At 42.5% G+C, this 26829-nt stretch overlaps 1 protein-coding gene and 1 long non-coding RNA gene across 2 annotated transcripts in view; one reads left to right on the top strand and one right to left on the bottom strand.

Moving 5' to 3' along the window:
- Window positions 1-5043, top strand: part of LOC126489522 (uncharacterized) — a 12021-nt gene extending 6978 nt beyond the window's left edge. The window contains exons 2-3 of the long non-coding RNA XR_007588952.1: window positions 185-275; window positions 2969-5043. This is a non-coding gene — a long non-coding RNA (uncharacterized lncRNA). The remainder of the gene's footprint in view (window positions 1-184; window positions 276-2968) is intronic.
- Window positions 5044-5158: 115 nt separating this feature from the next.
- The window catches only part of LOC126489520 (serum paraoxonase/arylesterase 2), a 31759-nt gene continuing 10088 nt past the window's right edge, over window positions 5159-26829 (bottom strand). Inside the window, exons 2-9 of the mRNA XM_050123850.1 lie at window positions 24158-24228; window positions 15431-15486; window positions 12363-12528; window positions 11539-11665; window positions 8124-8324; window positions 7436-7517; window positions 6581-6709; window positions 5159-5961 (exon numbers count right to left, since the gene is read on the bottom strand). Of these exons, the coding sequence (XP_049979807.1) occupies window positions 5803-5961; window positions 6581-6709; window positions 7436-7517; window positions 8124-8324; window positions 11539-11665; window positions 12363-12528; window positions 15431-15486; window positions 24158-24228 (991 nt within the window). The 3' untranslated portion in view covers window positions 5159-5802. The remainder of the gene's footprint in view (window positions 5962-6580; window positions 6710-7435; window positions 7518-8123; window positions 8325-11538; window positions 11666-12362; window positions 12529-15430; window positions 15487-24157; window positions 24229-26829) is intronic.

The following is a 26829-nucleotide window of genomic DNA, read 5'->3' as shown; positions in this document are numbered from 1 at the left end:
TAGGGTGTACAATTCTTCTTATTTCGGGATCCCTTGATTCTGGTGAAGTCATGTTGCCTTTCAGGTTGTTGGAGGAAGTCTTGCATTGGCGCCTTCCCATCTCCTCCTTCAAATGGAGCCAGGAGAGGCCTGGTGTCTTGGTCCAGTCTTTGCTGTGAATGAGTCTCTGGGTTTATCTCTTCAGTGTAGAAGCAGGGACCGTCCCGTCAAGCTGGAACTCCTCAGCACCCAAACATGGATGACCGTCCAGATGGATCTCCTCAGCACTGCTCTTGGTGGGTTGTGGATGCAAGCCCGATGTCTCTCCTGGTGCCCGGATCGGATCTCCTTGCTGCTTGGGTGGCTCATAAACAAAGGGCCTACCTTGCTTGCTGCAGGCAGGCTATTGGGACAAAGGAGCTACCACCCTCCTGTTTGCCCTCCTGATTCGGATTCGGTCCCAGAGCCCAAACAGGCTGAGCTGGGAGATGTTATGTGGTCAAAGAGGGGAGGGAGTCAGACGGAGGGGGGGAGGGTTGTGGATGCAAGCTGGGTGGGATAGGAAGAGAGAAGAGGTATCGGGCAGTATAGTCCCTGAGGATGACCAGGAAGTGTAGGAGGGATGAGGAACCTCTGAGTTCTCTGTCCTGGGCTGCTGCCGTGGTCAGAAACTCACTCACCCCAATGATGTCTCTACTGGTGCCCAGACCAGATCTCCTTGCTGCTTGGGTGGCTCGTAAACAAAGGCAAGTGTGAAGATTTTATAGGACTAAAGATATCAAGAAGAAGGTAGCCCTTGTCATATAGAATACTTTGCATGATATTGGGATGGACAGACGGACAATGGCTCAGCAGTGTGAAGACCAATTACTGCTCCTGCAGAGGACCTGGGTTCAGGAAAAATGTTATGGCATCAGTTCTTCCTCAGGAGGTATCTTGGCACCCAGCAGCTCATTGTACCCAGTACATGGTGTGCTAATCGCTTATGTCCTTCAAGAGTTTATTCTCTAGCTAACCAAAGAGCAAACAGACCCAGGTATTGAGCCTGCCCTGGGGAAAGGGCACGAGGATGTTTAGGGTATGAAGAAGCAGGTGAAAGCGACTTGGAAGTAAGACCACCAATAGTCAATGTATCTGTCTTCATGACCCTTAATGGAACACATGACCATGCAGTCTTTAGCAGGTCTGGGTGTAGAGTGTAGGGGCCCCAGTGTTAAAAGTTCTGAAGACTTGGCATTCAACTCCCAGAAAAGTAATTAGGGCAACCATTTTCATTATCCACTCATCAAAGTTGTCACCTACAAAAATATTACTAGGAGACTAATAAGCAGTTGTATAGTTTTCAATACTAGTGGTTAGGAGCATCAACTTGAGCACTCAGGAGGCTAGGACAGGAAGACCAAATATCCAAAGCCAAGTTGGGGCTAGATAGTTTAATGAGATACTGGGTCTGGTTTTGTTTTAAGTGAAGCTGGGGGATTTGAGGGGAGCAATGGCATTTCCCATGTATACCATCCTCTTGATATTTTGAATGTTTAAAATTTTATTTTGTTTTCTGTTCTAACCAGAGGCACAATTTCTTGAAATATCAAGTTCTAACCCATGGGAAGCCCTACCTCTTCTGAGGAGTGGATGGGGGGGGGCGGGTGGAGCAGGAGGAGGAAAGAGAGTAGGACTAGGGATAGCGATGTAAAATGAAGAGAAGGATTGTATTAAAAAATTCTTAATAAAAAAAAGAATAGCAGGTCTGGAAGCATGGGTAGCTAACGGAGCATTTGCCTAGTGTTATGAGGCCCCGAGTTTGATCTCTAATACTACAAAACATAATACTAAAAATATCTGATAAAATTATTATTAAAAGTCAGCAGTGGAATTTTTTTCTGTTTGATACAGGACTGACCAGAGTGGTGGTTCCGCAGTCAAGAGCACTGGCTGCTCTTGTAGAGGACCCAGGCCCAATCCCCAGCACCAAATGGCTGCTTGTAGCCTTCTGTATCTCCAGACCCAGGGTGTCTGATGTTTTTAGTGGTCTGCCTGGACGTTGCATGCATGTGGTGCACAAATATACATGCATGAAAAACACTAATACATTTTATTTTATTTATTTATTTATTAAAGATTTCTGACTCTTCCCCGCCACCGCCTCCCATTTCCCTCCCCCTCCCCCAATTAAGTACCCCTCCCTCCCTCCCTCGTTAGCCCAAAGAGCAATCAAGTTTCCCTGCCCTGTGGGAAGTCCAAGGACCACCCACCTCCATCCAGGTCTAGTAAGGTAAGCATCCAAACTGCCTAGGAGATGAAAGGAGACAGAGACAGAGACCCACATAGGAGCACCGACAGAAATCTCAAATCCAAATCAGGAGCAGAAGGAGAGAGAGCACGAGCAAGGAACTCAGGACCTCGAGGGGTGTACCCACAGACTGAGACAATGTTCTATGGGGATGTTCTATGGGGAACTCACCAAGGCCAGCTGGCCTGGATCTGAAAAAGCCTGGGATAAAACTGGACTCGATGAACATAGTGGACAATGAGGACTACTGAGAACTCAAGAACATTGGCAATGGGTTTTTGATCCTACTGCACTACCTGGCTTTGTGGGAGACTAATACATTTTAAAACAAAAAGAATTCTCATCTATAGGAAAAGGCCAATGTCTTTAAAGAAAACTAAAGACAAGAAAATTCAGTGAAATATAATATAATTCTCCTTACATACCTAACAGGGCATATTTTATTCATCCATCCATCCATTCATTTATTCATTCAGATAAGGTCTCACTAGATAGCCCCGGGTGGCCTGGAACTCCCAGAGATCCACCTGAGTCTGCCTTCAGAGTTCTGAGACTAAAGGAGCGCATAATCACATCCCGCTTCTTGTAACAAGAGAATGAAAATTAAACACATTGAAAGAAAACTTGTGAAAAGCAAGAGCAAAAAAAAGCTAAAAGAAGATTAATGTGATCTCCCGGGCCTTTTCTTCTCCCATGCAGTGATTCTTTCTTGAAAATTGTGTCTGGATGAGAAGTGCAAGAAGCTGCGGGAAGGCCGATGAGCTGGGTTGGTGCTGTGACTCCTCCACGGCTTCCCTGCACAGCAGTCACCAGTCAGTCGGCTAGCTTCAACACACACTGGAACGGAGCAGTCAAGACCTAGGGAGAGGATGTCTTGAGAGCAGTTGCCAGGAGTGAGCCACCCATGCAGAAATCGAAGAGGATTCACATAGCTTATCTAAGTTTCCTTGCTCCTTACAGTAAGCACTCATGTCAGTTTCCTAAAAGAGCCGAGGCTTCATCAAAAAGAGAGAAGAGTGTCAGCGAAGGCTGAAGAGGCGGCTGGGTGGGTCAGGCGATCGGCAAGAGGTCCTGAGTCGGAATCTCCAAACCCACACAGAAGCCGGGCATAGCTGACTTACCTGGAACACCAGTGCTAGTTCAAACAGAAACGTTTAGGTTCGTGAAGACACCTGTCTTAAGGCAATAAAATGAAGAACAATAGAAGAAGATGTGTGATTGTTCTCCTCTGGCCTACACACACACACACACACACACACACACACACACAAACATGGTGGGGGGGCAGGGGAGGAGACAAACAGACAGAGAAAACCTGTGCCCCAAATGTATCCCCTAGTAGTGTCCAATCACCGCTGCAGTTCCCGTTGGATAATGATGGCTTAATTGCCACATCGTTTCCCTCAGAATACGATCATAAAAAGGTCATCATAAATTAATATACATTATAGTTACAGTTTGATAAAGTAATCCCTCATACCCATTGATACTCCAAGTCAGGATTTACTCAAACCTTTAGTGTCTGCCTAAGATGGACAAGGCACGTGCTCATTAACACACACCCACTTTTGTACTAATGAGACTTTGAATAAATTAAGTGGAAAGCAACTTGTTATCTATTGTACACTCATATTTCCTATTAATGTGTCCTGTTAGATATAGAGCCATTGTTAACATCTCCTAAAATCGCAAACATTTCTTTCTTGGGTTGTGCCCTTAGATAAACAATATTTAATCTCACCTTATTCATCTGTGAACACTCCCCCTCCCCATAATAGAAGCAGCAAGAAGCATTCACTTCCTTGGCCTGAAATACACCCCCAATTTATTCTTAACAGAATAACTATAAAATAATAAATAACAGAAATAAATAAATACAAATTACAGGCTAAATGCATCACAGACCAAGTTTAAGAATACTTCTGCAATTTCCATCCTAAAGCCATTAAATCATTTAACACAGCACAGAACTCATGACAGAACACACTATATACACAAGGGACTGGGTAACTCTGAAGCACTGGTTCTATGGCAGTAGCTCCATCTAATTGCTAATGGCACAGGGTCTGGCATTAGAAGCAGATTGATGTTCACCCTCAGGAGGTGTGTGACCTTGACCGGCTGTGAAAGGTTAACAATGATACAATATCGACATCTATTCCCTCTAGGCTGCAATTAGGATTAAGTGGAATAATGAGGGTAGCTGCTTCCCAGTGGCTGGGCATCCGAGAACTAGCCGCTTCCCAGTGGCTGGGCATCCGAGAACTAGCTGCTCCCCAGTGGCTGGGCATCTGAGAACTAACCGCTTCCCAGTGGCTGGGCATCTGAGAACTAGCCGCTTCCCAGTGGCTGGGCATCTGAGAACTGTCAATAATAGTTCTCATTGATAATGAGGAAGATGGGGAAGTGAAGCAAATGACTTTGTAGGTGACAATGGTGATTTATGTGAAAGTCCTTTATAATAAGGTTTTAATAAGTGTGACAACAGAAAGAAGCATATTAAAGTCTCTTTAGGAGATAGAGGGGGGAAAATGTTCCTCCTGTTATTTTGGCACCCTTAGCCCTCATGTAGTATAGTGCTACCTACCCAAGCAGGCTTGAACAGCCCATCTCACCTCTCCTGGCTTCTGTCATAGTTCTGTTCACTGAATAGGTAAGATATAAGATGTCAATTCCAAGCCTTTATCTCCTCTTTGTATTGAAAGTGGGCTTCTATTTAGGAAGAGAACCTACAGGAGATGCCTTAAGAATTGACAATCTGTGGACCGGGTCAGTGGGTCTCTGTGAGTTTGAATCCACCTTGGTCTGCACAACAATTTCCAGGGTAGCCAGAGCTATGGGATGAGATTTTGCTTCAAAGAAAGGGTGACTAAATAAAACTCTGAGCTATAACATTCAGTTGATTTATTTTATTTTTTCCATAGAAGAGCTTCATTACATTCAGCTTTCGTGAGAAATTAATATGGCCACTCTTGTCCAACCAAATCCCTTGAAAGTCCCTTCCTTCCTGTTCTCCTGAGTAACTCTCAGGAATTAAACAGAAACTTCAGGAATTAAACAGAAACAAAACCTGGATTTTGGTTAGTCTTGACTGCAATTCTATCTTGTAAGCGAATAAACAGACCTGTAAGTACAGATCATCACATTGTTATCTATCAGTAGTCCTGAGCGTGCACAACGGTCCCAGCATGGGGACCGGGGCCACTGACTTTACAATACATCCTGTTCCGGTGGGCTCCTACAGGGTGGGGAGTGATGTCCCTCAGTGCAAAACACATTCACTTTATTCAAAAACAGCTTTGTTCTTGTATTGGCATTTAAAAAAAATACAATAATATTTAAAAAAATAACAGTCATTTTCTTTTGATGTCAAAAGTGCATCAGAATTGTGGGCCTTTCCTTATTGAAAAAAATGAACTATGTATGTGGTATAGTCCTAGGTTGGTACTGTTGGTTAAATTCCCTCAGAATTGGCAGTTCATTAAAAGATTGTTTTGCTACAATTTATGGCACTTGCATGCCAAAATTATAATTTAGAGTTCACAGTATAAGGCTCTCTGGTATAAAGTGCCTACAAGAAGTTTTCTGTCATATATGGTCGCCACGGAACTTCCCTGGAGGACAGATCCATTGTTGATATACACTGTAGACACAGATGGCTTCTCGGATAGAATGTTCTGGATGCGGAGAACCTACGCAGGAGATACGAAGTATTAATAAAGAACCCCACACAGCCATGCCACTCAAACACCAATAATCCCTTGTCTTCCCCAAAGACACATGATTAGGAAGGCATGCTGCTGCAAACAGCAGTGACCAATCTCCTTAATGCTTAAATTAATGTACTTTCTCCTGCCTCCAAAGAAAGGACTTTTTAAAGCACCTAGTCATGCCATGCCAACACAGGATTTTGTGTCATTAGAGCGTTTCAGCATTGATGGAAATAGGCGCCAACCACTGTGCTCGCTTTGACACTCCTTCCACAAAGCTCACGTCATGTGGCGAGTTGACAATAAACCAGATATTTTTAAAACTGCCAGTATACCACATGAGCAGAACTGGTATCTTTACAAAAATGACTTTTGACTAGTTTCCACCATAATTTAATTCATCAAAAGATTACTTTTCTCAAAGCATTTGAACAATGTAACATTCTGCCAATTATTGGCTTAAAGCAATTACAAAACTACCTCCCAGGTTTATCGTGTTATTGGTTTCAAAGAACTAACAAATCACCCTGGTGACAGTTTATTGCATTATTAGTTCAGAGGACTTGAATAATTAAGGTTGAAAAACTCAAAATATAAAAACCTCTGACGACGGAGGATGGTTTGGGTCATACACGAAGAGCTTCTGGCCATTAGGGTGACAGCCAACCCAGATGTCACCCGACGAAGGATCAATAGATAAATTGTCCACCAGCGTGCCCAACTGCAGAACCTTAAAAAGAAATAATGTCAATATCTAATTGATGCAAGCAACCTGATTAAATAATTTAGAGCTAACCTTTCCTGTTCCTATGGATGTGGGGCATTAAACACGTTTCCCTGCTCCTCCTGCCCTTCTGACACTGATATCACTTAAAATAAATTTAATGAACTGGCTTAAAGCCATTCTTCATCTTCTCTGAAAATACAAAACCTAGGGTGATAGTCCCTCTGTCCAAAAAATAAAAATAACAAACTTTTGTTTTAAAAGATACACAATGATCAGTTAGCTTAAGGACAACTATCAAAGCAAGACAGGAAATTCTTAATCAACCTAAAATATGTGTTTATTGAAAATAATAATGGTGGGAAAATCAATTTCTACCTTCATTTATTATTGAAAAAACTGAATGCACATAAATCTTCATTTGAAAACTCAACTATTTCTTTCAACTGTGAAAAGTCTTATTGGGATTCATTAGATGTTGTCAATACCTCACAGGACAGTCCTAAACCTGATGCCAATATCACTCAATCCACTGCTGGCTGCAATCACTGTCGGTCCTAGTGGCAGCTGCCAACAGATTTGTTTTGCTGGAGGGAGGGAATATTGAAAAACATAGATGACTCCCCTGTCCGTACCCATGCTGTGTTTCAGTGTGATGTTGTTACAGTTAGCCCAGCTAGAATAGCACATAGAACAATCAATTAACGTCTACACAGAAAACTAAATACTTACCTTTATTTGAGTTAAATTCATATTAGGTTGTTTTTCCAAAACATGGATTTCATGAGCTAGTATGTCAGCAACGTAGACATACCTGTTTAGAAAAGACACTGGTTAACACTTCCTGCTAACAGAGATGTCTTAATGCAGCAGGAAAGAGAAAGGCCTGAAACCTGCTGAGGGTTTCATCAGGATGCGCAAGAGAAATGATCGATAAAGGTCAACTTTTATTTTTGTTTTTAAAAGAAAAAAGGCTTTCAAAATCAGTTTAGTGGTGCTATAGCAATCATGGGGTATTAAATTAGTTTTCAAGAGGTTTGTAAGAAAACATATTCATTGAATATATATTTCACAATATTTGCCACTGAAATAACAAAAAAAAATGGTTGTATAAGGAAAAGCAAGTACCCATCAACAGGAAAATGGTTAAACCAGTTTAGAATTGTCCTTATGATAGAATAATATAGTCAGTAGAATGACATTAATTAGTTAGAAAATTTGTTTTGAAGGAGTTTTAAAACCTGAAAATTTTCCTTTTGTCTTCTATTTAAAAACATCAAGTCATTCTTCTATAGTGTTATTTAATAGGAAAACTATCTTGCTCCGTATAAAATTAAATAGGATATATTGGAACCTAAGGGATTTGTTTATCAGGACAATTTATGTAGGAGAACAGAAGATACTGCGGAAGGAGCTGTACTTTTTGTCGGGTGAAATATTGATCCCGTTGGCTGAATCGAATCCTTCTGCCACCAGTTTCACTTCATCGGGACTGTAGTAGACAACATTTGCCCAGTGTAGGTTCAAGTATGTCTCCAAATACTTCAAGAAAGGATCCGAGAAATAGTGGTCATTGGTGGCATAGAAGTGGGCTGGCCCAACCGCTATGATGTCATTCACACTGAAAGAGAAAAATAGCATGGGGAGGAAACCAAAAGCACAGATTAGAGGGCTGTCCTACAATTGGGGGAGGGGTTTCCTAAGAGAAGGAAAGCTATAATCACAGGGCGATGGTCCAGTAAATGTGATCTAGAGCCACAGGCAATCCGCTATGGTGACTACAAGGGAGCAATACCATACAGTACACGGCAATGAGAGGACAAGTCCTTTGGCAGTAATGACAGGATGCTTTATAGAAGGAAAATCTAGCCAGGTACAGGGGCACACACGTAATCTCAGAACTTGAGAAGTAGAAGAAAAAGGAACTTGAGTTCAAGCTTAGGATCACACATACTGAGACTCTATTTCAAAAAAAGGAGGAGGAGGAAGAGGAGAAGGAGGAGGAAGAAGAGGAGGAGAAGGAGAAGCAGAAGAGGAAGAAGGGAGGGGAAAGGAGGGGAGGGAGGAAGGGAGGAAGGGAGGAAGGGAGGAAGGAAAGAAGGAAGGAAGGAAGGAAGGAAGGAAGGAAGGAAGGAAGGAAGGAAGGAAGGAAGGAAGGAAGGAAGGGTTCTTCCCCGGTAGGTCAGGCTGGCTTGGAACTCACAGTGTACCTGAGAAAAACCTTGGATTCCTAGTATTACAGGTGTGTGCCATCGTGCCCGGCTAAAAGCATGTTTTCTGACATGAACATTACAGTTTTAACAACTGCCTATGAAGACAGAACTGCTCAGGTGTGGAGCTGCACAGGCCCGGACTGTCATTAGGCTGTCAGTCACATTTATCCCACCCTCATTTATTCCACTGCTGGACTTTCCTGAGGCCCCTTGCTTAGTCATTAGTCAAAGTAAGGTTGACTGTTCAATTTCTACCTGCCTCGCAAAGCTGCCAAGCCGGCAATGAACAGACATTCAATAAACACTTGCCGAGGGACAGATGATGAAACAGTCAGAGAACAGTGCTTCAAGAGGGAGATTGATATGCTAAAAACAATTACCGTTTCCAACCAGTTAGGCATGGGCGTCATTAAATTGAAATTCCAATTATCTTATGCAAAAATTTCTGAAAAAGCTGCTTTCTTCTCTGTCAAATGAAAAATACAGAGCTACAAGGAAGGTTTCTTTTCTTTTCTTTTTTTTTCTTTTCTGAAAAAAATTTAGACCCAGCCTGACTTGTAATTGTTCTCCTGTTTATATGATGTGCGTTTGCAGAAGAATGGCTGGATGCTGCGTGCTTATAACCTAGAAAGGGAAGTAAAGATTAAGCAATATCTATCATGTTTGTTTGTTTGTTTGTTTGTTTGTTTATTTATTTATTTATTTTGGTTTTTCGAGACAGGGTTTCTCTGTGGTTTTGGAACCTGTCCTGGAACTAGCTCTTGTAGACCAGGCTGGTCTCAAACTCACAGAGATCCGCCTGCCTCTGCCGCCCAAGTGCTGGGATTAAAGGCGTGTGCCACCAACGCCCAGCCTATCTATCATGTTTAAATTTAAATCAGGAGTCTAGTGCAATCTGAGCAGGAGTCCAAGGGTCCCCTTCCTTCGCACTCTCCATCAGTGTCATTTTGGGAGTGGTGGTCTCCTTCCAACTTGGACACTCAATTCTGCAGGGGTATTAGCCCACAGCAACCATGAAACCCCTGAGTGTGCCTTGGAGAAAGCGTGTGAGTCCCACTGAAGAGAAGCTACTACTCCGGGGAAGGACAGGATTTGAGATGAGGGAGACAGTCTTGAAAAGTGGCAGGGTTTATCTTCTGTTCTCAGACTGGGCTTGAAGAGAGACACCTGAAGTCTGGAGTTTGATCATTTCTCCAGGGAGTTCGTCCGGAACACTAATCATTCTAAAAGGTGGCTCGGCTGTACTTTCCCTTATCTACATGGAAACATACATGCACACACACACACACACACACACAGACACGCATGCACGCACACACGACAGAAACAGAGAGGTAGGGAGACAGATGGAGACAGAGATGTTGAGTGGCCTTTTTCTAAAATCCTTGGGAGACTAGAAGTATTTCTGATTTTTTGATATTTGTAGACATAATGAGATCTCTCTTGTGGATGACACCCAAGTCTAAACATGAAATTCATTTACATTTCACATAGACCTTAATTTTATAATAATGTATATATATTAGTTTCTTTTTTCATCTTTCTATTGATTTTATTGAGTTATACATTTTTCTCTGCTCCCCTTTCTTCCTCTCCCCTCCCCTCCAACCCTCTATCTATATTAGTTTCTTTCTTTAAGAACTGCATATATTTTTACAATTTATGTTGATTATATCAATGCTTACTATCTCCTTCTTGGACCTCAATCCCCACAATGTCTCTCTCCCAAAATATATGTTCTCTTATTTATTTTATTTTTTAGAATCCACTGAATCTAATTAGTGCTGTCTGTATGCCAGGAGTGTAGGACCATCCACTGGAGCATGGTCAGTCTATTAGGGGTCACACCCCTGAGGTAAAAGTACCCTCCCTCCCCCAGGGACTAACTGCCAATAGATTCTCAGCAAGGGCCGAGGTCTCTTGAATCTATTCCCTTCCAGGCTAGAATGCTAACTGCCTGATACTGTGCGGGTTTTGTACGCGGAACCACACAATGCTTTAATATATATATGAAAGAAAATGTCATGCTGTGGAATTTCTGCCTGTAGCATCATGGCTCAAAAAGAGTCAAACCACAGGGCATCCCAGACTTTGGATTTCAGTTTGGAAATGCTTAACCTTCTTAATACACATCAACATTTATAAACTCCCAAACTACATATAAGATATCATACGTCAGACTCTATATTGTGTATTAGCTAATGTAGACGAGCCCTTACAAAAGACAAATCACCCAAAATAATGAGTGTCTGGAAATGTCAGCAATAGGGGATGAGAAGATGGCAGAGAGCAGAGAGACTGCCATGCTTGCTCGAGGAGACGAGCTCAATCCTCACAAGTCATGGAGAAAAGCCAGATGTTGTAGCACGTGTTTATAGTTCCAGGGTGGGTGGGAACAGCATCCCTGGGTCTCCCTCACCACCCAGCTTATCTTACTAGGTATAAACCCCAGGGCAATGAAAGATTGTCTCAAAAACAAGGCAGATAACTCCTGTGGAATGACACCCAAGGCTGTCCTCTGGTCCACACACGCGCACGCGCGCACACACACACACACACACACACACACACACACACACGTCAGAGATGAACAGACAAATGAGGAGGACAAAAGGAAAGCACCTTGGAAGGAGCTCATGTTTGATTGTCTTCAGGTGCAACAGAGAATTTTCTTCTTCTTCAAATTTAAAAATTTCCACTGTATTCTTGAATTCTGGGTGGTTCACAACAAAGAGATAAACGGTGTCATCTAAAGGACGGAAGGAGCAGAGCTAGTTAGTTTAGAAGACATAGACACAGGACCCATGGGCAGGCAGTGACCCTTGAATACCGTGGGCATGGGAAGGTTGAAGGCACAAGCTTTCCATTACCCCACTGGATCATTTTCCCTGCTGTCCTTCTGACATTGGCCTGGCATTAGTTCTGATCACTGGTCTCCTGACCTTTAAGAAGGAGGGGGTCCCCACTCTATATACAGAATTCATGCATAATGTGTTCATAGGCTTAATCAGAAATACAGCTCTTTTTAATTCAGTGGTCGCAGGTATATGAAAAGGTCAGGAAATCTAAACATTCTTTTGGTTGTTAACTGCTAGACATTTTAAAACGCAGCATGATGTATTGACAGCTAAGGAGACTTGTGAACAAGGGGCTGCTAGAGAGACATGGGCTTGTTTCAGTAGAGCATTGTCCCCTTCGTGTGTGTGGTGTGTGTGAGTGTGTGTGTGTGTGTGTATGTGTGTGTTATTATATGTGTATTATGTGTGGGGGGTTATTATATGTGTGTGTTTATATGTGTGTGGTGTGTGTATGTGTATTACGGTGTGTGTGCATATGTGGTGTGTGTGTGTGTGTGTGTGTGTGTGTGTGTGTGTGTGCGTCAAAGTTATTTTCACAGCCTCCAGGAAGCAGTGTCTTTCTTCACCTTGGTAGCTCATAGCTCTTACCATCATCAATGAAAGTGCTAATGCCATGCGGGTTAAATGAAGCCAAATTGAAGCCCCAGCTGATTCTTAATTCCAGTGCCCTGGGTTTTTCTTCCTTGAGATCCATCATCAGTATTCCTCCGGGCTTATCTGGTGCAAAACTGTGGAGCCCAGGAAACTTGAGGCCCTTTGGAAAGAGTGGGAGGAAGAATGAAACAAAAAGAAGTAGGTCCCTTCCTGAATTAGGTATGTACTGCACGTAGATGGCGAATAGCACCCTAGCTAAGGTTGGTGGCATAGAGCCACGAATACAAGAAAAAGGTGGGGTGGACAGCTAGGAGCACAAAGAAAACAGAACGAAAGGACAAATGATAATGGGAGCTGGAGAGATGAACAACAGGCAATTTTGTTGAGCTCGGACAGATACTTCAGTTCTGTTCTCTTGAAGAGTCACAAAACGGGCGATGGACTAAGCCATTCCAGGCAGAACTGAGGGTCAGGAGAGCAGATACAAACTGTGAAACCCCTTGCAGCCCAGGCCTGCTCTCTGCAGGAGGCGGGAAGGTTTGAGCAGAGCAGACCATAGGTCGGCAAAACAAAAGGTTATGAAAAGGTAACCTGTTGGCATTACCTTTAAAGGACAACCCTTCAAACAGAGATTGGTAGTTCACTCTGCTCTCCATGGCTACCCCACTGACATTTCAGGATCAGGAAAATAGCTCTTTTGCCTCTGCCTTTGCTTCCCTGACATCTGTGTTCCCTCTGCATCTATACTGTGGCGGATTATGACAAACCTTCAGCTGAAATGCTTCCTACCTCTGGTTCCAAGAAAGGATCTTAGAATGGTTTGAAGGCCTTGTATGGCAGGCCTATCTCACCCTCCCAGCCTCCCATGACCATCTCTCATCTCATCCAGGCTTCCTGACCCTCGTTAACAAGCAAGGATGTTCTCACCCAGAGTTTACTCCCAGACCCACTGCCTGAGAATGCTTCCTTCCAAGATGCAGGGCTCCACCCCTCAGTTTATTTATATCTGTCCCAGAGGTCACATTTCTAGCGAGGCAGCCTCCAAGTACAGTATCGGCCTCCCCTCCCCTAGCTCACTTTCCTCCATTCCCCCTCCCCCACCCCCCCTCCCGGTGTCACCAGCATGCATACATTTTAAAGCTGATGTAAGTACCATGTGATAGATCGCTTTGCATGGGGCCAGAGAGAAGTATATAGGAGGTGGGGTGATTACCACTGTCCTCCACACAGCTTGTGTACCCAGTTCTCGGGACTTGTGTACTGTTCTTGCCCTGAACAAGTCTCTTCTCACTAGATGGGCAAGATTAGCACTCTACCTGAATTCTGGGCAGTGTCCTTAACAGGACATAGCTCATCTCCATCCCCAAATGCCAGCGTGAAGCCAAATGCACCAGAACCGTCACCCTCCACTGCCCCGTCTCTTTGTCTCGTCTTGACCAGAATCGTAGAAACGTAAGCCAGGACCCTCTCCTATTTCCTGCTGGATCCCAGCACCTGAAGCATGGCAAATCAATCAGTCCATAGTGTCTCCTTTGCCCTGTCCTGGACCATCATTTTTATACTGGTCTGTTAGGGCACTCTCTAGTTTGTTCTTTTGATGGCTCTTATGTAGTCTGGTACCAACGTCTCCCACCTAACACACCAACCCTTAATCACCACGTGAATACCTGTGTCTGGGTGGAGCACAGTTAATGACTTGGTCTTTGGTATAGTATGGGGAAAGATTTGGCATTTTATTTATTCATTTTGAGCCTAATTCTTCTACAATTATTGGCAGTCTTGTTAGTTAAAAAAAAAAACAGAGCCTCAAATTATCTGAAAATCATAACCACGTTTGGATTTTTGGTCCACTTCACATTTCTTCTTGTTGTTGTATTAGGTCATTAGGTGTTCCCGGTAACTGGTGATCGTTTGGGGGCACAGCAGTTTTCTACCCTCTTGAACATTAATGGGAACGTGGTTCACATTTTACTGTTAGGAGTGGTGCTTGCTAGGGACAATGGTAGTGCACATTGTTAATTCCAGGGCTGGGAAGGCAGGGGCAGGTGGATCTCTGTGAGTGTGAGGCCATCCTGATCCACAGAGTGAGTTCCAAGACATCGCCCCCCCACCTCAAAAATGAATGGTGCTTGCTGTTGATTTCTGGGGACTCCTCTTGTTTTCAGTTCACGTGGAACTTTTAATTGAGTGACTAGTGTATTGTATTAACAGCTTTTATGAGTTTGCAGATATTATCTGGGTTATCTGGCTAACTATAAAATGCCAAGTCCTATTCTTAAAGGAAGTCTTACTGTGATAATAAACCATATGTGAATTCACTATTGTGCTCAGATTATCATGCAGTGTGGTTATATTTTATGTAAATTAAAGGGCACAATGAAAACACAAAGACTCATGTTACACACAAAAATGGACATCAGAAGAAATTCTTAATTTTTGACATCTGTCCATGATTGCCTAGTTTCACACTGGCTGGCTCAATAAGCAGAATAATCTATGGCTGTGTAGGACTTTACAACAACCCTATGTCAGCAGTTAATAATCCTCTCCCTTCACTTATGCCTCTCATTAGTAATGTGCCTCCAGCAGCCACAACACTGCGAGAGCATGATATCTTTTTGTAACTACAGGAATGTCTTCAACTACTCCAGAATTCCTCTGCTTTAAAGATAGGTTTTATTTTTATTTTTTTTTAAGAAAGGGTTTCTCTGTGTAGCCACAGCCATTCTGGAACTCGCTCTGTAGACCAGGCTGTGCATTAGGGAGACAAAAGGCAATTGGTCAGTTAACAAGGTCTTCAACTCTACACTCAGAAAAGCTTAAGGAGTTTTCTCAGCCCAGACTGACCTGTCCTTTTCTCAGGACTTCCTTTGGGAGGTAAGGAATTTAACATCTGTTTTTAGTCTATGGGCAGAAATGATTGACCCAGTCTGTCCCCAGTGGCGTGTGGGACAAGAAGATGGTACTCACCACACTAAAGAAAGCCAGCCCACTGGGACGAGAGGATGGTATTCATCACACTAAAGAAAGCCAGCCCATTGGGACGAGAAGATGGTACTCACCACACTAAAGAAAGCCAGTCCATTGGGAAGAACATCGATGTCCTCAGCCCCAGCTTCTGCAAGTTCAAGGAGGAGATAAATGCCATCACCAAACACTGCCATTGGTTTAAGATAGCAGAACTGTGGCTTTGTTTACTTTCTCCGAGTGTCTATTTCTTCAGGGATGGTTCCAATTTCTTTTCCAAGGCACTACTGTTTTTTCTATTTCTTCAGGGATGGTTCCAATTTCTTTTCCAAGGCACTACTGTTTTTAATAAATGTCAGTCTAAACCCTCTCTCACAGTGAACTTCTGACTTTAAATGCTAGATATTTTATGTTTACTCAAATCAAAGTCAAGTTATCACCACATTTCCTCGTTCGATACAGAACAAGTTGACATCTGCACACTTGTAGGGTAAACATCCAGATGTCTGTATAGAAGTAATTGACAACAGGGGAATATTACTTCCACAAGGAAGAACCCACAGTCATTTAACCATGCAAATCTCCTGTTCCCCTCTCTGCTCATTCAGTCTGAAGCAAAAAGACATTTTTCTCATTAACAGAGAGAAAACACTTGGGATTACATATTCCCTCTAAAAAAAATGGAAAAGAGACAGTAGTTATTTGTTTTCATAAGCAATAGAACTTTCAATTTAATCTTAAAATTTAAAGAAACACTAGCAAAATAAAATTAATGACAAGTACCGTGGACCCATGCCCACCCCAGCTTCTGACTCGAGTCTCTGGGCCAGGTTACAGTTACTATTGATCACTATTGAATGTGGACAGCATAGCAAAGAATTAGCCGGAAGACATTCCTCACTGCCTCCCTATCCACAGTTCTCAGATAGACAATATAGATCTAAACACAAGAAAAGGTTTAAAATCTCCTTTTATTAAGCCAAATCATGACACATTCTTTCAGTCTACAAGATCCAGTCTTCCTCCTTAAGACCACTCCAAAGGTTATTTATTCCTGAGAAAATTTCTAGGCTGTCGAAACCAAAAAGCATTTATGCCACCATCCTGGTTTTGATTCACGACTCTGCTCATAGGTGGGTTTTCCCCCCTAGTATCCCTTACTCGATCATAGAACATAATTGAGAACACGGAGCACGTTTATAACAGGGACCCCTGTTGGGTCCTCAGAAGGAAGTCTTAGAAAAAGATGCTTAAGCATATTCTAGCCGTGAGGAGGGGATCCTGGGTCCCTGAGGGCCACAGATGGGCTCCAGGGAGACGATGAACCTGCTTAAGTTCTGTGCACTGAAAAAAAGGTCATGTTTATATTGCAGATGAGAACTGGTCTGTGACAAGCCGTCCCTGGTTTTGCAGAAGATCCATGCAAAGGTCTGTGATAAGCCCCGATGTCTAAGAATCACCAGACATCCTGATATGTTCATCTCTGACATGACATGTTATGTTCTAATTGTTATGTATGAAACCCATGCTGGAGTTGAAAGAAAGAAAAGAGACTCTAACATGTTTAATTCAGTTTTGGAGTTATCTATCATTGGCCAAAGGTGGTCCACAAATGTGCACTCAGACAAACACATACATGCACACAATTCCAGTCTAAGGATTTTTTTCTGGGACCATGTAGAAGAAATTCAACTAATTTCCCCCCTGAAAGTCATTTAAGAAAATTTAACTTCATGTACATATCGTACTTATAAAAAGGATAACAAGAACATCACTGCTGTTGCCTGAGTGGGAGAAGGATGAGCAAGTTTTGTTTTCTACTTTACTCCTTCTGCCTTTCAGACTTTCTAAAGGCTACAGATAGAGCTTTGTAAAAAGATTCATGCCTGGAATTCGGGGGGCTGTTCAAGCACCAACCCCCAAACTAAATGCACATATAAGGAAATGAACAAATAATTCAATAACCAGATAAGGATACGATTTTCTACAAATACCAGTAATGTATTAATAAGACAAATCTAAAAGATACTTCCATTCAGCCACATTGTACCTCCCCCCCCCCAGCCCCCCGTGTTTAATCCTTTGGTCTCACTCCAGTGAGGAAACTGAATTTTGTGTCTTGCTTATTTGGAAATATTTTCGAGATCTTCTTGCCCATGCTCATGTCTATGGCTAATATCTCAGGAGTTTTATCAGCTCCCATCACCCCTTCCGCGACTCCAAGTGAAATCATTGCCACGGGAAAGAGCTTTCTCCTTTCTGCAGTGATAGCCGCTAATGTAATTCAGTGCTTACGAATGATGCGCTCTTTGTAAGTCATTTCCATAATTTCAGAACACTGAGAAGCAGTATCACTTTCTCATAGTTTCTATAAGAAGAAGGAGCCTGTGAAAGGTTAAGCAAATTATAAATCAATCAATCAATGTCTCCAACTGGGAAGGTGGGGTTGGAGTCCTTTGGTATGACCTACAAGAAGCAGGTTATTTGTGAGTAAACTTTCCGTTAGAACCATAGGCTGGTTTCCCCTAAACACACTTGGGTAGCAAGATCACTCAAAGGGCAGAGCTTGTCACACAACCTAACTATCTGAGTTTTAGTCCTAGGACCCAAAGTTGTCCTCTGACTTCCACACAGTGATAAATTAATAATAAAGAAGTAAATAAATAAATAAAATAGATTTCGCTTTGTAAATTCAGTCATGAACAACACCATATTTGGGTGTTTGCTTTCATGTCTTTTACTGAAAACATCATCAATTTCAAATCTTGAAGCTTTCTTTAAAACCCCCTTTAAAGCCCTTTCTCTAGGGATTCCTCTCAATCAGCACATCTGGCTTTGGACCCCTCTTCCTACTGCCACTGTCTACCTGTGTCAGAGAAGGCCGCTGGTGTTAGGATCCCACACTCTCCCCTGCTTCCCTCTTAGCAACAGACCCCTGCAACACAGCTCCACAACTGTTTGCTGACATTGAAGACCACGTGTTTAAGTTCAAATCAGCGGGACATGAGGATAAAGGATATCCACAGCTATTGGGCAAAATGAGATTTAAAACAATCTGTGTACGTTTTTCTTTCCTACCCTTTCCTGAATTGAAATGCCAACAAAGGAGTTAGTTTGTAATCTTGTACAAAAATGTAGGTGATATGTTGGGGACAGTTTTATTACATCATTAACATTTGCTCCTGAATGTTGACATGAGAAGCAGCCACCTGATCACTCCAAGCCCTTTCCTAGACAATGTAATGGAAAAATCAAAATAAACCTCTTTAACCACTGTAACTTTCTGACAGCAACATAGGCCTTAATAAAACAAAAAGGGTATATGTGTATTACTGTAGCTTGTCTATTATTATTGTTACTATCATTATTATGTTCCACTTTTGTAACTCAATTTAGTCTGAACTTTTCAAAATAAACCAAGGTAGCCTTAAATTTATGGTGTTTCTTCTGTCTCGCTTCGCAAGTTTCAGGATTACAGGCCTATGTACCATACCCTCCTCTTTCTAAATTTTTGATTCAATACTCTGGTACAGAATGCCACTCCTTCAGAAAAAAATATAATACATTGAAAAAAGAATTTACAATATCTGCATAATTATCTAGACTCCTTGGCTCTCAGATTCTTATGTGTCATACTAAAGAAAAAAGGAAACAAATCTGCATATCATTGGCTTGGGCTTACTTGTCTAATTTTTACATATGTAGATTGTGGATTAGATGGTAAAAGCTCTAAACCCAAATTGGAAGAGAAGGAGGTACAGTAATTGAGAGATTAGAAACTTTGTCTTGAGTTAGAGAGTTGGCTCAGTGGTTAAGAGCACTGACTGCTCTTCCAGAGGACTTGGGTTCAATTCCCAGCATCCACATGGAGGTTCACAAATATCTGTAACTCCAGTTCTAGGGAACCCAACACACATGGCAAGACATCAATGTACATGAAATAAAAAATAAACATTTTTTTAAAAAGAAAGAAACTTTGTCTTAGTTTATAATTCTGAATGTCTAACTTTTGCAAAATAAAATTGTTTTGAATCTTAATCTAAGCTCAACCTAACCAGTTCCTGGCATTATCTTTTCCTATGTAGATACTGGAATTGCACTAAATTGTCAGTATGTGGAAGCTTGCCTATAAGACAAACTAGGAGGAATTTAAAATGTAGTGAGTAGTAAACAGATTTTTCACTGCAGAGATGTGCGTCTGGCATGGTTCATAGTCAACACCTATTACTACGACAGAAAGACATTATGATGTGATATATGATAGATATACATCCAAAACACTTAAGAGTTACAAAGAGTTCATTTCCAGTGATGATGAAGGTAACATTGTAGTGTGTGTGTGTGTGTGTGTGTGTGTGTGTGTGTGTATGATGGGGATAGAGCATTAGCAGGAAGGAGTTTCCACTTGAACAGATTAGTGTCAAGTGCACAACTACTAAAGTTGCCCCGGATAGTTCACCCTTGCCCTTGTGCCTACCACTAAAAGTGCTTTTGTGTACATGGGGATCTTGGTCCAGCACATTTATTCCTTGTAATCAAAGATTACTGGATAAACAACTGCTGTCAATATTTATACACAGAAGTTTTAGTAATCATTACACATTGCTAACATGGCACTCAGCAAATGTTCATATGGTGTGTTCTAACTACAGGGCAAGAGCAAAACAGAATGGGGAAAAAAAGCACAATTGTAATTAGATCCAAAAATGTATCCCAAATGCGCTTCTAATCGCTTATTGTCTCCGCTCTGCTGGCTTCTGAAGAGCCTCGGAGGCATTAAACACTTCAGGAGCGGGGCATAGGTGACATACTTCTCCCTTTTCTCCAGTTCCAGACAGCAGCTCACACTTATCACAACATAAAGGTCACAACACACAGACAGACGCCTGTTCGGAATACAAATGCTACTGGCTTGTTTTCCTCAAAGTCACGCTTCGTTTCAGCGAGCTTTAACACGAACATACTTGGCAGTTTGTCCAGTAATGTGTCTGATTGTGCCCTATTATCTTTTCTGAGACTGAAAATCACAGAAGGTGGCCTTCACAGAGCCAAGGGCTGTTTAATAATGTGACAATTATTAACTCAAGAGCAAAAGTAACCAAAGAGTTCAGTGATCCAGCTTCCGCTCCTGTCCAACTCTCTTCATAGATGTCTCTAGGCTCTTGCCAGACCAATTCTGAGCCTCTCTCTCTCTCTCTCTCTCTCTCTCTCTCTCTCTCTCTCTCTCTCTCTCTCTCCTCTCCTCTCCTCTCCTCTCCTCCCCTCCCCTTTCCGCCTCTCTCATTCTTGTCAGGCAAAATAAAGTAAGTTGCTGGATAATTTGGAATTCCACAAAACCTTCAGTTCCAAAACTGGCTGTATTATCTAGCAGAAATCAAGTCAGCCTTGCTTCTGATTCTAAGTCTGTCTGGGTGATAGTAAGAAGAAGCCCCATGAAAACTAGCCAGAGCAGGGAGAAGGAAGCAGGACTAGGAAAATACAAAGACAGCAATGAGAAAAGGAGGGACAGAAGTCATGGGAAAGAGTCAAGAACATGGGCCAGCAGCATACCTGTTGAGAAACTCTTTGGTGACACGGAGAATGTGAACTTACTATAAATGCTGTTAGTGTGGTTATAAATCCGTAGCATTATTAATTTTGTCAACTTGATGGTAATTCAGTGATGATTACCAGAACTTGAAACATTTCCTAAAGACAAAAGTCTTTCTGTTAAGTATATTTTCACAGATATACAAACACAAGAGCAACAGTGATCACTGATTTGTGCAAGGAACCCTTCAAAGTAGGGTGAAGAGAAAATCCAAAGAAATGGAGGACATGTGCATCAGTTGTTCATCCAAAAAAAAAAAAAAAAAGAGTTAGCACGCAGAGTGCATAAAGAACTCGGAAAACCGAGACCAAACCAAACACCAAAATGCAAAATCCAACTGAAAAATGGTCACTTTTTTGATAAACATTTATCAAAAGAAGAAGACATACAAAGAGCCGAGAAAAAAGCTGAACATCTTTTTATTAGGAGGTACAAGCCAAAGCTGTGGGGAGATAAACTCTAAAGATGGGGAAGCCCTTTCCTGTTCCTGAAGAACTCTGGGGAAATCCTTGGTTAAATGAAGACGGGATTCCCCTAGGAAATGCTCTATAATCCGGACAGGAACTTCTAGGTAAGAGATTATAATGAGCAACCCAATACAATAGACCAATTTTTAACCTTAACGTTCAGTATGGGAACCTATACCAGCACTTTTGAGGCAGAAGCAGAAGGATTTTTTTTTTGTCCTGGAACTTGCTCTGTAGACCAAGATGGCCTTGAACTCACTGAGATCAACCTGCCTCTGCCTCCCAAGTGCTGGGATAAAAGGCATGTACCACAACTACCCAGCCCAGAAAGATTTTTATGAGTTTAAGGTCAGCCTGAGCTACAAAGTTAGTTCCAGCTTAGCCTGGCATACAGAATAAGCTTGCTAATAATGAAAATATATTTAACATTACTGAATTTTACACTGCAGATGTCAAGAATGATGAACTCTACATTTTTCTACACATACTTTTTAAAAATTTAAAGAAACAAAAAGTTTTACAATATACCAAATGTACATTTAAAAGGAGAATCAAATGAATCATAGACATGGAAATATTCAAACAACAAGAGGCCAGCCTGGTCTTTCCTGTGAGTTCCGAGCTAGTCAGGCCTATAGTGACTATGTCTTAAACAGAAACAAACAAACAAAACAGCAACCACAAGAGAAATGCTGAGGTGGACTGGGATGGTAGCTCAGTGGAGAAGGTGCCTGCCTTGCAGACAAAAAGATCTGAGTTTGATCCTGGCTGGGCAACTGAGGGATCCTGTCTCCAGACAAAGTGCAGACACACACGGTGGACAGAACCTGAGAAATATTAGCTGAGTTGTCCTGTACTCTACATACAAATGCCCACCTGCCTCTGCACACGCAGGCACCTGTGAAGGAAAGCGCCAAGTGTGAGAAGGAACACACACGCATACACACACACACACACACACACACACCTGCACACGTAGACACCTGCACACACCTGAGAGATAGACGTACACGTGCCAGTTCATGGCTCACACCATTCAGGAACAAGCAGAGTAAAGCAGGAAGGACGGCAGCTCATTAAGATGCCATTTGTGACGATAGTCGTGTATATATTTGCCTGTGTGTGCGCTAAGTCTAAGGGGGAATAAAAAGTCTAAGTCTAGGGCTACCTCTGTGGGAAAAAAAATGAAGTTTGTTGTAGACTTTATTTGCCATTTTAGATTGCATTTGAACATCTAATGTTTATATGAACTTCCCGTAGACAGTAGTGTTCAGATGCTGAAAAAGAAGGCGATTGAGTGGATAGAAGTCGTCAAAGCATAGTGTTGAGTGAAAAACTCCCACTTGGAAGTATTCGGAACTTGTTTAATGGTGTTATTGGCTTCAAGGAGCAAGATACTTCTGTGCAAGATAGATTTTAATTTGCATTTAAAAAATCCAACTGTGTCTCCATGGTCAAAGCTGTCTTATAAAGGCTGGAAGGGGAACAATGTTACTGACTTCCATGCTCTTAGTGTATTAAAAAAAAAAAAAAAAGAACCCAAAAGTTTTAAAGTCTAAAAACCTTCAACTTTATAAGTAGCTAACAGGAAGGCCAAGCTTCCCATGCTCATGCTGCAGAGTAGCAGAACCAGAGCAGAAGCCAGGTCTCCTAACATCTCCCTACCTCTAACGGCACCTTTTAGAAAACCCAGCATTTTTATCGCCTGTTGATAAGTTAATAGCAATTACCATGAATCTACTAACTGCTGGGGACTTTGGTAGATGGCAAAGGTAAAAACCAACAAGACAGGGACTCTGCCCTGGAAGAAACTACAGAGAAGGCGGAGAGGCCCACCCTGTCTGTGCAGGTCCCTCGTTGTCTGCTGCTGACACAAGCTGCTCTTAGAAGCTGCCCCTGAGACTCGGACACCATGCCACCCCCTGCAGAGTCAGGAGGGCAGGACTCACCCTGATTACTTGCTCTCCCTTCTGTGTTCACAGCTAGGAAGATTAAATAACAAGGGTTTGTTGTTGCTGCTTCTGGTAGCCTGAATGAGAACGGCTCCCACAGGTTTGCCAGTTGGAGAAGGAGTTTGAGGTGTGGTTTTGTTGGAAGAGCTATGTCGCTAAGGGTGGGCTTTGAGGTTTCAGAAGCAGGTCCAGGCTTTCTGCCTGCAACCTGGAGAGGAGATGTGAGCTTTCAGCTACTGCTGCAGGGACATGCCTGTCTTCCTGCTTCTGCACTCCTGACCCATAGTGGCCACGGACTAATGTTCTGAAACTGTAAGCAAGCCCCTAATTAGATGTTTTCTCGTATGGGTTGCCTGGGTCACGAAGTCTCTTCACAGCAACAGAGAAGAAACTAGTACTGCTGCTGGTGTTGTTTCCACTAAATGGTAGCAAGCATCAGCTGTCACCAGGGAGAAGACCCGATGCTGGGGACAGGATGGCGAACAAGATCAATAGCACTCCTACCTAAGTAGAATATACCTTCCTTCCAAATTCCCACCACTGGTTTACCATTGAGATATCAGAACATAGACTGCAGAGGGCATGTACATTTTAACTGTACCAACACAATTTAAAGAAGTCACCGAGGGAACCAGAAATCAATCTATAAACATATACACAATTTGTTAGTCTAAGAAAGAAGAAATACAAAAACATCTAAGATCAAAAGGAATAGGTGCGAGGTCCCTATTGATTGGATGAGCTGTCCTAATAATTGCTGAAGGGCAGCAAAGGCACATGCAGCACCGCCAGCAAGCGTCTTTCCATACGTACCGATTCCTTTAATCAACTGGCAGTTTGGAAGGTCCACAGATTCTACCTCTCTGGAAGCTTTAAGTCGATTCCTGGTGGAAAACGAAAGGAAACTATTTGTGTATGCATTTCTCGACTCATCTCAAAAAAGGTTTTTAAGTCATATAGCGCAAGCCAAAAAAGAAGGAGAGAGAGGGAGTGGAAGCACATGTAGGGACATACAAAGCACAAGAAACATTAACTACATAGAGCACTCAGTTCAACACATGGGCAGGGCGGAAAGACAGAGCTGTGGACTCAATAAGTAACACACACTTGCTCGCAATTTCCTGAGCAAATATAAACTGAGCCCCAGCCCTGTAGTCTCATGGCTCTGTACTAGAAAGGGAGGGTAGGTGATGAGTCCGAAGCCCAGCGTTCTCTTGAGGATCCAAATGAAGAAAAATGACAACGAGCCTCCCACTGCGAGGAGAAGCTAAGGGCTGGGAGGTGGACTGCACAGTGAGGTGGCTCAGTGGGTAGAGGTGCCTGCTGCCAAGCCTGGCAAGCTGAGTTCCATCCATAGGACTCTCGCGGTGGAAGGAGAAAGCATGGCCATGAGTTGTCCTCTGCCTCTGTGTTGGTACCCTTCTCACCTGGCACGCATACAAAGTAAAAATATGAACGTAATTTTAAAAACAAAGAAAGAAAAGGCTGAAGATGTGGACCCACTGGTAGAGCCCTTTCCCGACTGGCACAGCGCCTGGAACTGGCTCCTCAGTGTGGTGTCACATGGCTTCCATCCCAGTACTCGGTCCGTGGAGGAAGGATGCTCAGTAGTCAGAGTCCACCCTCTAGGACATAGAGAAATGAGGCCAGCCTGGGACACATGTACGTCCCCAGTATTAAACATTTTGAAAGAACTAGCAATTCTTCAGAGACCGACACATAGCGGGGACTCTAAATAGTTATTAAGGAATTTGAAAAGTTCCCATCCTTAACAATATTTTTAGAGATTTGAAGTTTGTAACATTTGTTTTGTTTGTTTGTTTCGATTTTTGTTTGTTTATTTTGGCCCCAAACTCACAGAGATCCACCTGCCTCTGCCTCCCAAGTGCTGGGGTTAAAGGTTTGGGGAACCATCAACAGAAACATTTGTAACTAACAGAATTACTTGCTCAAGTGTGTATGTGTATTGTGGTTGTTTAAGGAAGACCCAAAAGTAGTAACAAAGAATGCTGGGGCCTGGTGGATTATCTCCTACTTCCCGCCACCGCTGAAGCCTGCCAGGCAGTCTGGGCCAGTGCGGAAGACCCGTCTTTTATTTTGCCGGCCACATAGTGCAGGCTTTCTGCTCCTCCCTCCTGCGCTCTCATCTGTGTTGGTTCTGTAGCCTCCAAACTGACTCGTGGGCTGGGGAAAGTTACACCTCCAATGTGGTTTCCACAAGCCATACATTTAAGACTCAAGGTAGCAATTTGCTTTGTGCTCCTCTGTCCCTGTCTCTGACACCATCTGCCTGCCAGACCTGAAGACGGGGTTTAGCGGAGTTTAGCAAAAAGGAGGGATGCTTGGGCCTAGATAACCCAGAATTTATGGGACTATGCCAAATACACGTTGTAGTTGTTCATGGGATATGTAAAGTTTACATAAAAATGTTTTAAATTTGTTATTATTGGATGGGAGGATAATGTGTGTGTTGGGGGAGGGGTACAAGCAGGTCTTACAATATGTGTGAGGTCAGAGGATGATGTCATGGATTTGGTTTTCTTCTTCCAGTTTTACATAGATTCTTGGGATGGAATTCACAGGTCAAACTTGTACAGTAAGCACTTTACCCTCTGAGCCATCTTTCTGGTGCCAAAATAAAAATAATACAGTTGAATAATATTGTATTCCTTGAAATATGGCCATAAAGACATAAATACTATGTGAGTGTGTAAATGCAATAAAAATACATTAAATAAATAAAAGTTTTAAAATGAATGTAATAGAATGTAATAAATCTCAATTCCACATATTCCTAGAGCAATTTAAGAAGCAAATAACAACAAGAAGAAGTATAAATAATTGAAGCAGCTGTAGCGAGAGCAGTACTAATAAAAATGATGCCAGCGGTGATCAAAGGAAGGAATAGTAAAAATATCTATAATTTGCTATGGGTCTAAGTGGTCCCTGTTTTATCTGATATATCTCAGTGAATTCATTTAATTCTTCAACTAACCTGGTGAACTGGACACCATCAGTCCCGGCTTATATTTGATAAAACCAACTCAGAGAGACAGAAGCAAGCTTCCTTGCAGCTGTTTGACAGTTTCGTCTCTTCTGTTGGTCCTTTCTTCAGACAAGAGTGAACATATCTGGGTTCTAGGGTTATCACTTCCACAGCCACAACCCCTAGCAGGTCAGGGGCTCCCACAGGTCTCAGTCTTCTTCACAGACAGTAAGGAGGAACCTAGAAAACTTCCAGATCTTGTCGATGTCTTGTGACTCCAGATGCACAGGTACAGCTAATCTGCGGGTTGTCCTAGTGTCTCAAATGCACAGGTACAGCTAATCCACAAGTTCTAGGAAGCGTCTCGTGTGTCATAGATGCTCATTTCACACAACTGACTTATGAAGCCTGCTCAACACAACTAGCAGCAATGACCATGCTCAGCAGCCTTTTCAAAGGACGGCTGGAGGACTAGCAAATCAGTAAACTGTGTAATTGA

The sequence above is a fragment of the Alexandromys fortis genome, unplaced genomic scaffold (assembly GCF_014885135.2).
Source record: "Alexandromys fortis isolate MF-2015 unplaced genomic scaffold, M_Fortis_MF-2015_v1.1 scaffold_214, whole genome shotgun sequence".
Lineage (NCBI taxonomy): Eukaryota > Metazoa > Chordata > Mammalia > Rodentia > Cricetidae > Alexandromys > Alexandromys fortis.
Note: the sequence above shows the minus strand (reverse complement) of the source record. Positions and strands in the feature narration are given on the sequence as shown.